At 38.6% G+C, this 15,038-nt stretch overlaps 2 protein-coding genes across 2 annotated transcripts in view; one reads left to right on the top strand and one right to left on the bottom strand.

Annotated features, from left to right (window-relative positions):
- Window positions 1-1,514: 1,514 nt before the first annotated feature.
- On the bottom strand, window positions 1,515-4,690 carry s1pr4 (sphingosine-1-phosphate receptor 4). Its single transcript, XM_005816228.2, has 2 exons — window positions 4,633-4,690; window positions 1,515-3,222 (listed from the first exon to the last, which is right to left on the bottom strand). The coding sequence occupies exon 2, from the start codon at window positions 3,089-3,091 to the stop codon at window positions 1,859-1,861; it is 1,233 nt and encodes a 410-aa protein (XP_005816285.1). The 5' UTR covers window positions 3,092-3,222; window positions 4,633-4,690; the 3' UTR covers window positions 1,515-1,858.
- A 6,235-nt stretch (window positions 4,691-10,925) lies between these two features.
- The window catches only part of myo9b (myosin IXB), a 69,901-nt gene continuing 65,788 nt past the window's right edge, over window positions 10,926-15,038 (top strand). Inside the window, exon 1 of the mRNA XM_023339293.1 lies at window positions 10,926-11,380. The gene's annotated coding sequence lies outside the window, so the exon portion shown is untranslated. The remainder of the gene's footprint in view (window positions 11,381-15,038) is intronic.

Raw genomic sequence — 15,038 nt, 5'->3', positions numbered from 1 at the left:
GAGCAAAACTATTCCAAATAATATACAATGCTTTTTGAATATTTCATTTTACATTAAATAGAACCACATCTATCCAGTGGTTTTTACTCAAAAAGCAGACTTAAGTGAACCCAAATCTACTTTTATTTTGATAATTAGACTTTCAGAGATCCTCCCTTTTTACCTAGTTCTTGACTTTTTCTACCGAGCTTCTGACCTCTGAGCATCATTTCTGCTCCTGACCACCAAGTTCTGCCCGGTCCTTTGATAAGGTTTCTGATTAAACCTGATCTGTTTTGGATTCTGATTGCAGCAACCTCATGTGTCCTCATCCCTCTCGCTTCCCCATTTTCCTCCTGAGTTTTGTTTTCAGTGATTTGCCGCCCAGGCAGAAGAGGAGTTTTTTGATTGCTTACACAGCCTCATTCGTTTGGATCTTCACACTAACAAGCACTTGAAGGAGCACCCCTCGGATCAAAGCTCATTCATTGATCCCAGAAAGGTTATTGGCTTCTTATTTGAGTCTTTTTATTTCCCCTGATTCTATTACAGCAGCTAACCTGAACTCTTTAGTTACAGAGCTTCCTGTGTACGTCCGTGGAGTTTTTCATACCACTACCAGGTGCAGTAGGGGTAATTTCCATACCAATTCATAAAAATTAATTTAATTTTTTTTTTTAAAACATGGTACTTAATTGATGACAATGAGGAGTTGATCTGAACAAAGTAAGACACAAAAGTTTCAAAACGCCTCAAGATAATCCTAGTCAACGTAATCTGAGTTGCTTAAAACATTAGTATCTTGATTTTACTCATTATCCCTGAATCCTCAGTGTTATGGAAGACTAAAGCTACACAAGTGAAGTGTTTTTCTCTACAGATATGAAGTGAGGAATGACTCACTGCCTCAAAGTGCAAGTTAATGCTTCAGAAAATCAAGCAAACACATTACAATGAAAGCGGAAAGATTTAGATGTTCGACCAACAAGTTCCTCCTAAAGCCATTAGATCGGCCCTTGTGACTGCTCTGCCCCTGTGAAATGAATTGTGAGAAAGTCATGGTTTTGCTTTTGTAAAAATAGTTACTGCAGGTCAAGACAAAACAAGTTGTTCCAGTGCTCGGCAGTAGACATGTGGTACAGTCGGCTGTGTGTACTTGAATGTGCAGACTATCCGCTACAGCTTATCTCTCTGGCCTGCCAGACAGTCATAATGAATTTATCAATTAGCTCTGGCTGTTAGTACCCTTAGGACCACAGACCGGGCCCTGAGCTGAAACCTCCATCAGTCATCCTGTCAAAAAAGCAGGAAGTGCCAAACAGCATGGGACGAGTCTGTCTAAGGCTTAGTTCAAAATAAAAACAATTATTTATTTATTTTTTACTAAATAAGATAAATTTCTGATCTGGTAAAATTTCTGTCGATTCATTTCAAATTGTTTATTATTTTAGTATAAATCTGCATGACTCCTTTAATAAAGTGTCTCCCTCTAGAGGAGTCTATCGGTATTACTACTCCAAGACATATTTAACACAAAATAAATTTTATTTATATTTCCATCAGTTTTTGTACAAAATTACATCACATTTTCTGCATTCAAAATACATTAAGATACATTAAATTTCATCCAAATGATCCTCCAAAGAATTTTTCTCTAGATGTGGGAGTTGCATTGACAAACTGAATGTTTTGTTAATGGACCATTCCCTGAGAGTTTTCATTTCATTGCATACTTAAACCTAAATTCCTGTTTTTAAGGTTCTCTTAAAACTTCTTATCGTCCGTGCTGTGAACAGTCAAACCAAGAGTCAAAGGAAACGGTTAGATGTGTGTCAGTGCACACCAGTCTTGCTTGCTTGGGAGGGGAGCACGTTGTGGTTTAACCACTTGAAACTGACAGGCAGCTGGTTGTGGTGCTCAGCCTGCACTTTCTGCGAGGCTTGCTTGGGGTCGGCGGTGGGGAGGCCACGCTCAGACTCCTGGCCTTGCTGAAGCTGTTCCTCAGACTGTCCCTCCTGTTCTCCGAGGTGCTGCTGGTCTCCTTGGAAATGAACTTGTCGGGGCGACAGAGGCCGGCCCTCAGGCAGCAGCAGCACAGTAGCTCAGCCATGGCCTTCCTCATGTCACTGCTGCCCAATGCGTAGATGATGGGGTTGAGGCCCGAGTTGAAGACGGCCAGGGAGATGCAGAAATCGGCGCTGAACAGCAAGGTGCACTGACGGGAGGCGCAGAAGAAATCCACCAGCAAAAGCATGAAGAGCGGCCCCCAGCAGACCAAGAAGACCCCCACGATGGTGATCACAGTTTTCAGCAGAGCCAGGGAGCGTTTGCGGTTGCGTTGAGGGCCCAGCTGGGCACTCTTGTGTACGTGGCAGTAGATGGCACCATAAAGCACCCCAATAGTCAGCAGGATGAGGAAGAAGATGATGAGGGAGAAGAAGATGTAGCTCTTGGAGTAGAGCGGGAGGAGAGTGGAGCATCCATCCAGGCTGCAGACGCAGTTCCAGCCCAGCAAGGGGAGGAAACCGATCACCAGTGCCAAAATCCAGCAGAGCACCACCAGGCCGTAGATCCGATAGGTCTTCCTGGTTGGCTTCTGGGGCAGAGGTTTTATCATGGTGGTGTAGCGCTCCACCGCAATCAGCAGCAAGCTGAAGATGGAGGCTGCCAAGGCCACGAACAGCATGCCCTCCCTGAAGAGCCACAGGGCCGGGGTGAGGCGGAAGGTCTGGTTGCCGGACATGCAGATGTTGACCACGTAGGCTGCACCAGTGAGCAGATCGCTCAGGGTGATGTTAGCAATGCAGACGTAAACCCAGCGGCGGCTGTGGCGGATGCGGGAGATGACGGCCACCAGCACCAGGAAGTTCTCCAGGACTATAAACACGCTGAAAAAGAGGAAAAGGGACATGGAGACGCTGATGGGGGCCTGGGTGGCTGAGGTCGTCCTGTTGTGCAGGCGGCCAGTGTGGTTGTAGTGCCTCAGGATCACCTGGTTGGTCCCTGTGGCTGTAGTGGCTTCGTTTGGCACAGAGCTGTTGCTGGGGTAAGCTGGTAGGTGGTACACATGGGGGCAGGAGGACGGGGAGGTCAGGTAGGAGAGGACGTCCATTGTGACAAACCAGAGATGAAAATCGAGGCTGAACCACCAAGCTGGCAAGAGCTGCACAGAAAACTCCTGTGATCAAACAGGCTATTGGCAACCTCTAACCAGCAGAGCCTCTAACCGCACACAACACACACCTGAGAGGGAGAAAACAAGAAGTAAGATCAGCTTCATTTCATACAGGAGTTAAAGCAAAAAATAGAAACCTTCCTGGTCCTGTGCGATGCATGTTTCGATGAGGGGCTTGAAGTACCGTATTTTCCACACTATAAGGCGCACCTAAAAACCTTCAATTTTCTGAAAAGCCAACAGTGCACCTTATAATCCGGTGCGCCTTATATATGGACCAATATTGAGCTCCAACAGGTCTCGCAACTACGGTAAGCAGCCGCCGACTTAATTTTCCCCCGTAGAAGAAGAAGTGCGTGGTGCACGCTGGGTTTTGTGTAAAAACCCCAAAATGGCTCCTATTAAGAGACACGCTTACAACTCAGAGTTTAAGCTCAAGGCGATCAGTCACGCAGTAGAACACGGGAATAGAGCAGCAGCGAGAGAATTTAACATGAACCAATCAATGGTGCGGAAGTGGATATATATTGTGATTGCACTAACGTTTGGTTTACCGTAACAGTATCAGACTGTTTTTTACGTGTTTATTGAATCGAGGAAATGTTCCCCTCCACTATATGTTATACATTGCTGTTGTTAAAAGATAAACTGTGTCACGAAAATACCAGGTCACTTACTTTACCTCGGGGAAAATAATAAAACAGCTGTTTATTCATTTTGGGAATGAACGGAGTTTTCAGAACGCTGGTTTGTAATCTATTAATAAAGTTTGACTGACCTATCTGACTATTTTGTTGACATTCCCTTTAGCGCAGTTCCATCTAATGGATGCATAACGTAACCCCAGCCTCTACTGTAGCATCTATTCTATGCACCTTATATATGAAAAAGTTTTAAAATAGGCCATTCATTGAAGGTGTGCCTTATAATGTGGTGCGCCTTAGAGTGAGGAAAATACGGTACTTTAAAAGGCATCTTTTAAATGCCTACCATGTGTGCTATGATCTCCACCTTTCTGCGGTTAACACAGGATGAGTGAGCAACAAGGGCATTTAAATCGCCACATGGCGGAAACACAGCAGCTGCTTTCATCAAGAATATTGGAAAATGTTTTTCTTTGCAGTCGCATGCTCTGATAAATTATTGTCAAATTGTAAAAAAACTACACTAAATTTTTTTGTTCATCTTTTTTCTTCATAAAACACTTTTCACAAAAACTGAGAAAAAAATGATAAATTAGAATATATTTAGGGCCACAAATCATCTTTTTGGAAATGAGATATATGTAAATTTAATTAAAAACTGAAATAGAAAAATTCAAGTTAAAATTGAAGATTAATTCCTAGCTCAAAAAAAATCTTATAATCAAAAAAAATTTAATAGCTGATCCTTTTGTTTAAACTTCATTTATATTTTACATTTTTTTGCAGGTATTTCTAATATGTGTAGCTTGATGTAAAAGCATGGAGAGTACTTACGCTGGCTGCTGATGATGTTGATGCTGAGTGTGTGTGAGAGTCAACAGATTTGTGCAGCTCATTTTTGATGGGGAAATAAGCCTGTGAGAGTAAAGTCGCACACCCCACCCAAAACACACTCACGTACACACACACACGCCCACGCACACACACACGCATGCACACGCATAGAAGCACTTGCACATGCAACAGAGAGATTACCATTGTCCTGTGCTGTCATCATAGTCTAAAACAACAACTGCGAGCATTTACACTCACAAATTAAAAATTAAAATCCTTCTGGCATAATGTTGTTGTTTTTTTTAACTACAGTAATATGACATTTCTTATAGTGAATTTCCATACATAGAGGAAACTCTTACTGAGCATCAGATGTTTATCTTAGTCTGACCTCCAATAGCTTTTGCGGGAAAGGGTCTTTCAAAACATCTGCCACCCCCTCAAACAGTTGTATGTTTTGCAAAAAAACTGAAACATGACACAATATTTTGAAGGATATGTGGCAAGACTGTTCACTTGCACTCACAGCTTCAGCACTCCAGGAGCATCTAATTTAAAGGGACATATTTTTTTTTCTTTCACTTGGTATTTCTCAGAAGGTGCAAGAGAAAAACAGGAACTCCCATCAGATGGAAAGGTGCCCCTCCCTGTAGATAAAGGGTTTCATTTAGCTTCGTTGCACAGCTGCGTTGCTTTGCTGCTTTTAGGGCACAAATTAAAAACAGTCAACAGAACAGAGTCAAAAACTGCTTTTATCTTAAATGTTAACACAGATCAGGCTCACAGCCAACAAATGAAGCATTCTGCAAGCTCCACAAAGAGACACACGACCATCAGAAATAAACTTGAAATCACTTGTAGTTGAAGATATTTGGAAAAAAAGTAGACTGTAACTCTTGTAATATGATTCTTTGATGAAAAAAAACATGTAAAAAATTCTAAATTAACTTAAATCTTTAATAAATAAAAAAACAATCAGTTAAATATATTGAATAGCAGAGCTCTCTTTTTCTGAAGAAATAATTATGTTAAACATTAAATCTATAAAGTGATTTTAAATGCACAAGTCATTCTGGGCTTCCCATCTGTATAATGCACAGAATTTAAATTTTAGTCTAATAAATTTTGCTATTAACTGTGCAACATACTTGACCTACATTACCATCACTGAGGGAAGGCCCAGCCTTTTCTATGTATTCACGCTCAATGCACTCAAGCACCACTTCTCCTTTTGAGATGAGAGGGGGAAAAAAGTATGATGCTTCACTTAAAATAAGTTGACGCAGAACAAGTGAATGAATAAATAGAATTTTTTCATAAAATGCTTCTGCTATAGTCAGAAAATATAGCAGAAGGAAACAAACAGACAACAGCCTGCAACAGCTAAAGGTGTCAGAAAACACCCGTGTCTGTTGAAAACGCCCTTACTCTGGAAATATGTGTTCTAACACCACTGTAACCACAAGGAGTGTGATATTTTAACCACAAGTGCGTGTGCTGAAGAGTGTGGGCTTGTTTATGTCGCCTCTTTATGCCTTTTCTGGTAAAGTTAGTTACCTGTCAATCACTGACTGGCATTACCGGGGCCAAAGTCCAGCTCTAAATTTTCAGATTAACATTTTTAGAATAAGCAGTAATGGTTTAAGGTGTGAGGTTATTTTAGTTTCAATCAAGGTAAAAGAAGACAGGTAATTTTTTAAGCTGGGTTAGGGTTATTGTTAGGTAAACATCAAGTTACTGAGGACAAGTAGTAGTGAAGTTTTCAATGTTCTAGTTAGGATAGAAATACAAATTTGCACTTACCAACTTTCAATAAATTATGATTCTTTTCTTCATTTTTGCCTAGCAATACGAAGTTGGGAGGAGAGTTTCACTTTGCTCAAAATAGGAGGCGGACCATGTAGACAGTTTATATTGTTGGGGTTATACCTTCTTATCAGATGCTGCATATCTGTGGGTTGGAAGGAAACCTAAACCAACATGGATAAAAGAAAGGAGACACAAATTTAAAAAGCGTAAACTCACAAAGATGTTATCTGTTAGAAACTGAATGAAAGAATAAAGGGTTTTCAGTTCAAACCATAAGTTTACACACATTGTATAAAAATACGCTGTCTGAAAAATCATACTAAAATTTTCCCTAAGGTTAGTAAAAATTACAAATATTATTTCTCTTTGCTGAATGCCATATTAATGAGAGAGACAATTTTGTTACCATACTTTTCAACAAGTTGGAGACACTCAGGTGATGAAGTCATGGCTGAGTCATGGCCTCCAACAAGTTAATTCACAACATTTTAGTAAAATGGAGGTGCACATGTGTGTGTATTGTAAGCCAAAACCTGAAACACACTGCTTCTTTGTGTGATATTGAGGAAAAAATGTAAACAAATTAGTCAAGATATGTAGTAAGAAATATGTGGATATCCTGGTCAAGCCTAGGGTATCATTTCCAGATGTGTAAAGCTATCACATTTAAGGGTAAAGGGTGATATTACTCACAGTGAAGTGAGACCTGTACTAACAGGGGAAGAATATTATGTGTTAATATTGAACCAACATCTCAAGATATTGCCCAGGACGTTTAAACTTTGCATAAATGGTTCTTCCCTAGGGACAATGACCCCAATTATGCCACTAAATTAGTTTCAAGGTTACCTAAGGACAACAAAGTTAATGTTTTGGTGTGTCCAACACAAAGCCCGGATCTCAATCCTATGGAAAAATTGTAGTAAAAGCTGAAAATGTGTGTTAGGTGGTCAATAAACCTGACTCAGTTATATCAGCTCTGTCAGGAGAAATGGACCAAAATTGTAGCAACCATTGTGAGATGATTGTGGAAAGAAACCCAAAACCTTTGATCCAAGTCATACAGTTTAAAAAATATATTTTCCCAAAATATTATCATACTTTCACCTCAGTGCAGCTGGTAAATGATCTAAGTTTGCATAGATTCATCCTGTTCATATTGATACTGAGCGCTTGAATAGAGGGCAGAACTGGGATTCCTTTTTTACCTTTTTAAGATGTTTCACTTCTCATCCGAAAGACCCCTACACTGAAAAAACAGAATGGAGCTCCAACTTTTAAAAACTGAGTTCATTTTATTACATGTAATCAAATTAAGTATGTCAAACGTACTTTATTTTATACTTGCTTAACATGGCAACTTAATAGACTTAATATATTCACTTGGATAAACTTAATTTGAACTTTTAACTTTAATTTTCGGATTTTCTGTGGCATGGACATCAAGAAACTTATTAGTGCAGATGTTTTTTTTAAATTCCTTTTGTCTCTATATGCTGTCACAAAACACCTTCACCGCTTCCTCTTCTCAGGAAGCCATGAGAGATTTCTGAGAAGAAGATAACTTTTATTAGCCCTAATGAGCTGAGAGTAATTAATTTTTCTTTCCTATGAAAGGTTTTGTGACACCAATGCAGTATTACCTCCTACTTACCTTAAACAGTACAGGTTGTGTTGTTACACAGCTGAATTTTGAGTGACCCTTGAAGGATCAAATGTCCCTAGATGTGCATATGTGGCAATCATAATCATATTTATTGAATATGACTGGCACTTTAAATTAGATTTTAAGTGTTATGAAAAATTTTTTTTTAACTACATCTTTTTTTGAGGCTGCACAGTGGCACAGTTGGTAGCACTGTTGCCTTGCAGCAAGAAGGTCCTGGGTTCGATTCCCGGCCGGGGTCTTTCTGCATGGAGTTTGCATGTTCTCCCTGTGCATGCGTGGGTTCTCTCCGGGTACTCCGGCTTCCTCCCACAGTCCAAAAACATGAAACAATTGGTTTCTCTAAATTCTCCCTAGGTGTGAGTGTGTGTGTGTGCATGGTTGTTTGTCCTGTATGTCTCTGTGTTGCCCTGCGACAGACTGGTGACCTGTCCAGGGTGACCCCGCCTCTCGCCCGGAACGTAGCTGGAGATAGGCACCAGCAACCCTCCCGACCCCATTAGGGACAAGGCTGAACAGAAAATGGATGGATGGATGGACATCTATTTTTGTTTGTTTTAGAAGCTCAAATCTTTTAGATTAGAGATAAAAACCTTGCAAAAGCCATGAAAGTTAGTCTACATGCCTTTAATTCAAGTGTTTGAGGTACAAATGCAACAATGAATTGAACTGACTGTGTGTGAAAACACACACAGTGCTGGTGCTGAGCATTTAACAAAAACAGTTCTGCAACACTGGCCACAGTTGTTATTAATGTTACAAAATACTTAATCTGGACTATGTTAAAAATGAACTCATGAAACTCATGATACAACTACATCATGAGTTTTAGTAATATGCAATATTATATCCTAATATCTTCACACACAATTACACAATAATGCATTTAGCCACCTGTATTTAGAATCGAACCCCATTTAACTCAATGTGTTTATTTATTTTTAAGCTTATCCTGTGCTTTGCTGTGCAGCAAAATAACATGCAAGATATCTTCGTTTTTTTGGGTTAGGTTTGAAAACATGATTTCTGAAGTGAGCTACATCAAATGTGACTAAGAAATTTGTCCAATTGTGCAGACAATATTCATATTTTAGAGTAGCAGAACTAGGAAACATTAACAAATTAGTCATTAGGTTATTGGTGACAATTTTATGGAACATCCCAGAACATTAAAAGGAAGCCATTTATGTGGCACAGTTTTAATAAATAAAAAATGGAATGTTTTCTAAATGTTTGCTGTGCTTTAAATAATGACAGCCCCCAAATTCCACAAATCCAACAAAAAACTAAAAAACAACATGCAGGCTGTTGACTAATAAGAGCAAATTAGGGATGCAACTAGCAATTTTTGCAGTAATCAATTAATCTTATGAATATTCAGATAAAAAATTGTCACATTACATAGCCTTTTCATTTACTAAAGCATTTTTATGCAATATTAGAAATACATTAAAAGATGCAAATAAACACATATTTCAGTTACATTTTTAAATAAAAAACAGTTTAACTACTGTTTAAGTACTGTTCTGAATATGTTTCTTTTTTCACCAAATTGCCTTTTTGAATCTGTAAGTACTTAAGGATTAATAAATTACATAATTAGTTGAGGTGACAATTATTTAAATAATCAAATAATCCTGATTGTTATGACTAATGATTAATCATGATGAAAATACCTGTGCTGGTGCTGAGCATTTAACAAAAACAGTTCTGCAACACTGGCCACAGTTGTTATTAATGTTACAAAATACTTAATCTGGACTATGTTAAAAATGAATTACTTCTTCCTGCTATCTGTTGCAAATAGCACTTCATAAGAGCTGAGTGCTTGATAAAAGGAGGAAGGAAGTTGTGTTATAAACACTATTCAATATTAACTACCTTGGTGGCACTCATCGACTTCATCAGTGACCGCTTACATAAGTGAAAATGTGTACAATGACTACATCTTGTGGCCTAATGGAGTATTATATAATATAAAGAAAAGCTAGTTTATGATGAGCTTGGTTTGAAAGTTGAGAATGCCTGCAAAAATGCTGCAGATAATGCTGCAGATAAAGTATATTTATTTTTAGCTCCAATCATGACCGTGTGGGGCATCTGAGCATAACGTTTAGCGTGAAGATGTATGGAAGATAATTGGAGGGCTTTTTATGGAGAAAAGTTGTTGTCCCCATAGGACTTTTAATATTCATACGAACATAAGTAAGTATATAACACTATAATATAGCATTCATGACACTTGTAATTTATCCATGATTATTAATTACCAGAAAAAATTCTAAGCAAAGTTGAAAGGTCCAATCGCCTCATTTTTTAACATTTGAAAAAACAAAATAGGTGGAATAAACATACTGTAGATATTGTCACTTAAAGCGAATTAAATGTAGTTATTTGGTGTATTTTCATCATCAAATTAAGGTGGATTTAGGTACATTTTAAGTTTACAGTGTTACTTTGCTTGGTTATGGCCATTATTATTATTATCACTAACTTGATTATTTATTAGTTTTCATACAAATTATCAATTAAAATTATACAGAGGTAGACTTTTGTATGTTTTAATCCGACTTTTCCAAGCTTAGTTGTAATTTCCAAGGCGATTTTGCCACTCACATTATGGCGCACAGCCTGACGTATCGGTTCTGCCTAACAAGTTATCCCCCTAAATTCCTTTGGGTGGCGCTACTGATTCTGCACACTGTTGAGCTTGTTTCAAAGCTTTTGTTCCACCCTGTAGCACTGACCCTTGAATCCTGCAGGGGGCGCTGACCTCTAACAAACGCCTGGCAGCAACAGGGTGCCTTCAATGTGCAGAATCTGCCTTTTTCCTCAACTTTTCTCAACGCTTAGGCTGCTACTGTTATTAAAGACAAGGAGAAAGGAAGTAGCGGCAGGCTAGCTGGTTAGCCGAGCTATAACCACACCGTTTACTATGATATAGTTGACTTTTCTGTCCTGTTTTGTCCTCACTGAGACGATATTGTGTTTTTATACTGAAACGTCAAAAAGGAGGATGCGGATATGTCTTTTTCTCGGGCTGTTTCGTCCGTTTCAAACCCCGAAACTGACTGAACACTGAGCTTTGTCTGACTGGGGATCCACCGCTGCTGTTAGCCTGCTTGAATCAACTGTTGTTTCCCATCAAGACGAGGAGAAAACAAAGAAACACAGCAGCGCCGTGTTTGTGAATTTAGACAAATACTCGGTTTCATCGCGGGGAATGCTGCTGTGAGGATTACACCAGGACAATGAGACAAACGGCAGGAAAAGGTACGTTCAAAGAATGCTGTAAAACGAACTCGCGGCTCTGAAAGCAGCGTTTTCTTGTAAGTTGAAGCTTATCAAGTCTCTTAGAAATCTTTTGGATTTCTGTTGTTAAATTATTTATCTAATAAAGTAGCTGAGTGCTTAAAGGAAGTTAGCGTGTAGTGGCTTCTAACTATTGGTCCGAGTCTGTCATCATAAATTGAGGTTTTATAGCATTTGTACCCCCCAAAAAAGGTTGATTTTGGTGTTTAGTGTTAAGAATATGGCCTGATATTTTACCGTGTGTGGAAAGGAGTTGAAAATGTAGCTTAAAATGGCATAATGTGATTAACTAGTCCAAATGACAATGGGTTGTTTTGTTTGAGTGAGCAGGAGCCTTGTTGAAATCAATGAGAGTCCATGGTTTTATAGCCGCTGCTGTCTCCCTGCAGACCAGCCAGGGTTCTCCAGAAAGAGAGGCTACTGCAGCTTAACACAATCACCACTTCATGGTAACTGATGTTTTTTTGTGCTGCATGGGGCACAATTTATGGCTGAGTGCAGATGCGATTGCCTATGATTGGTAAAATTATATAAAACACCGGTGTGATGAGCTGTGTGAAGGTTTGTTAGGTTTGTTGCTGAACTCGTGTATTTGTTGTCTAAATGCATTTTCTCACACATAACTGCTTTGTAACTTGTTGCTGTTTCTAAATATATTCGACTTCATGGGTAATATTAGCATTGAGAAACCGACTGCTGAAACCTTTGTCACAGTGTTAAATGTGTCACCTCACCTGCTTAGTACTGAGGCGACATATTAGTGAGATTATTCACATGACATTTCTGAAAATTCATAGGCATGCTTCCTTATGTCAGACTGGCAACCATATGTTGATGCCCTGATCTTCAGACTTTACACCGAGATATTCTAATTGTAATATTTATACATTAGAGATCCACTTATGAGGCTTATCCTGGGCAATGCTGATACCCTTTGAGATTTCACCTTCAAGTTTTCACTAATGCTGATATTTGATTCCAAGAAATATAACACACTTTGTTAAAGGTGGTAATTAGGAATCCAATTGGAGATACAGTGATTGCAAGGTTATTACTATTTGTGTCCTTAGACTTTTATAAGGTTACAAAAAGTGAGCCAATATCTATTCTGATTGTTTATGTACTTATAGACTGATCAAGCTGGGAATTCTTAATTTTGATGCTTTAATTAATGGTTAAAATATTTAGACAATTATGTTTTTTTGCTCATCTATCAGAACCGATCAAAAAAAAAATTTGACCAATCTTTTGCTGATTACTTGGTTTATCTGTTTTACTGATGGTTTAATAATGGCTTACTGAATTAAACCCATATTTGGTAATAGTGGGTAACAAATATGGGTGCTGGGTTTGGCATTTGCTCTGGGCATCAAGATATCGTATCTAACATATACAAGAATGAGCCAAACAATTATTAGCATAGTGTGAAGCACAATGTTTTAAAATGCAAAATGTAAATTTCATGTCTCTTAGAAGCTAGTTAGCACAACAAAATGCACAAAAAGGCTTAATTAGCACATTGGAGACTGAACGAGAAAGAAAGCTTAAAGTTCTTAAACCCACCCAGATAATATGAAGAAACAAATTTCATTATAAGAACATCACTAATGACAAAATAATAATAATAATATGCAAAGTAATGTGATACTAGACTGTCAATATGTAATGTACATTATAAATCTGGTGAGCAACAGAATTATACAATTTACATCTCTTCATACCAATGATGACGTTTGATATACCTTTAATACCTATAATTAATCAAATTTATTATTGCATTAGCGCTTCCCAAACAGTATGAGATTCTTTCGTCTATTTCATAGATTACAAAAATGCTGTTGTTAGAATTAGAATCCATCAATACCTCTCTGTATGTTTACACCTCATTCCTCCTTAAAGTGCTTGAAAATGCTCAGGCGGTCTACAGAATGGCTCCCTGCCATCAATTGAAAGAAAGGGGCCATATGGCCCCCCGTTAATGGTTTCTACCCTGCTACAGATCTGACAGTGGTGGAGGATAAGACGGGGGGATGGGAAGGAATACCATCTAACCTTCAGTTTGGAGTTTAACACATCTTGTGTGGTTGTGTGAAACTGTGGAGAAACAGATAAGTGGCACAAAGAAACTGGGTTTGTTATCTCTCAATAGTTTTGGTGAGATAATGCTTGACTATTATTAGAACTGATCAGCATTATTGTGTTTAACAGTATTCTCTTTCAAAATTAGTTTTATCCATTCAGTGTTTTTCAAATTACAGAGTGTTTGTTTTACCTTAACAAATGTGTGTTTTATTTACTCTAATAATCCAGGTTACCTGGTAACCCTGTGGCTTTGCAGCTTGTTTTCCTCCTCAGCTTGAATCACATTAAAGACGGTTGTTTCCCTTTTTTAATGCAAAACTACTTGAGTCTGGTTAGATGTGCATTTTGTTTTTGCATGATGATTTAAGCGGTGACTTAATTTCACTTGCACATGGGGAGCAAATTGGTATTACTGGAACACTTGTCTCACAATTAACTCTTACAAATTTTACTTTTACAGCTTGTGAATATGTAATGCTTAAACAAAATGTTGTCTGACCTCATTATTGGACTTACTCTAAAACAAGTTTGTAACCCATTCTCATGACTCTACTTTCAGGTTATTCATGAGTTTTTGTGTTAAGTCTGAGGCAGAATGAGTGCAAAGAAACAGACTTAACAGAGCTGAGCTGTGACTGCAAAGACATTTCTAATGAGTCCTTTTGCAGCATGCGTTGTCTCTGTGTGCAGCTGGTGCACCTGGTTATGAAGACTACCTGAAATTGCCTTCATAACCACCACTTCATAACCAACCTTCATAACCATATGACTGCACAGCTGCAGTCCTAAGACTGCAGATGTGGACTGCAATCACTAGATTGTTTCATTTAGCAGAATCATGAGTGCACTTTTTTAACAGTTATCCATCTCTGAACATGTGATTTCTAGTTTTAAACTTATTTTCAAATTCTGAAGATCTTTAGAGAATATTTGTATGTACTTCACTGCGTCAGGAAAATCTAGCAATTGAGTCTGAAGTAAGTGAAATTGATCTAAAACTTTGACACAGTTCAGTTTGATTGATCTCTAAGGCATTGGTCAACGTAGCTTTGGGAGAAAGGGGCATTAAGCATATGTTTTGTCTGAATAAGCCTGTTTTATTTGAACTTTGGTTAGTTTTTTGGTCTGATGTGGACCAAAAAAAGCGAACTCTGGTTTGCCTACAAACCTAGGTTTTGGCTTGATTGAAGTGAACTCTGGTGCGGTTCAAATGCATTTGTGAATGCCAAGCAAACTGGAGACCACTCCAAAAGCAGGAAATGGGCCACAGCACAGGGCATTTTGGGTAATTACAACCCAACCAGATGCACGAGTTTAGCACTAGCAGGAGAAATGGCCCATGGTTGTTTCTGACCAAAGAGAAGTCCTACATCCTCTAAAATCTGATTCCACTCAATTTTTGTGTCCAAGTTGGACTCATGTCTTTTTCAGAGATTATCATGTCATTTCTTACAGTGGTCCTTGGTGCAACCCCACTACAGGTGAAGGAGTAAACAGGTTAATTAAAGTGTTTGGTTCGTTCCACACAGTGCTGTGT

Source organism: Xiphophorus maculatus, chromosome 9 (assembly GCF_002775205.1).
Source record: "Xiphophorus maculatus strain JP 163 A chromosome 9, X_maculatus-5.0-male, whole genome shotgun sequence".
NCBI lineage: Eukaryota > Metazoa > Chordata > Actinopteri > Cyprinodontiformes > Poeciliidae > Xiphophorus > Xiphophorus maculatus.
This window is presented reverse-complemented; position numbering and strand designations above follow the sequence as displayed.

Bases quoted from the DNA above. Each gene is read 5' to 3' on its own strand.
- s1pr4 (XM_005816228.2), bottom strand. From the start codon at position 3,091: ATGGACGTCCTCTCCTACCTGACCTCCCCGTCCTCCTGCCCCCATGTG.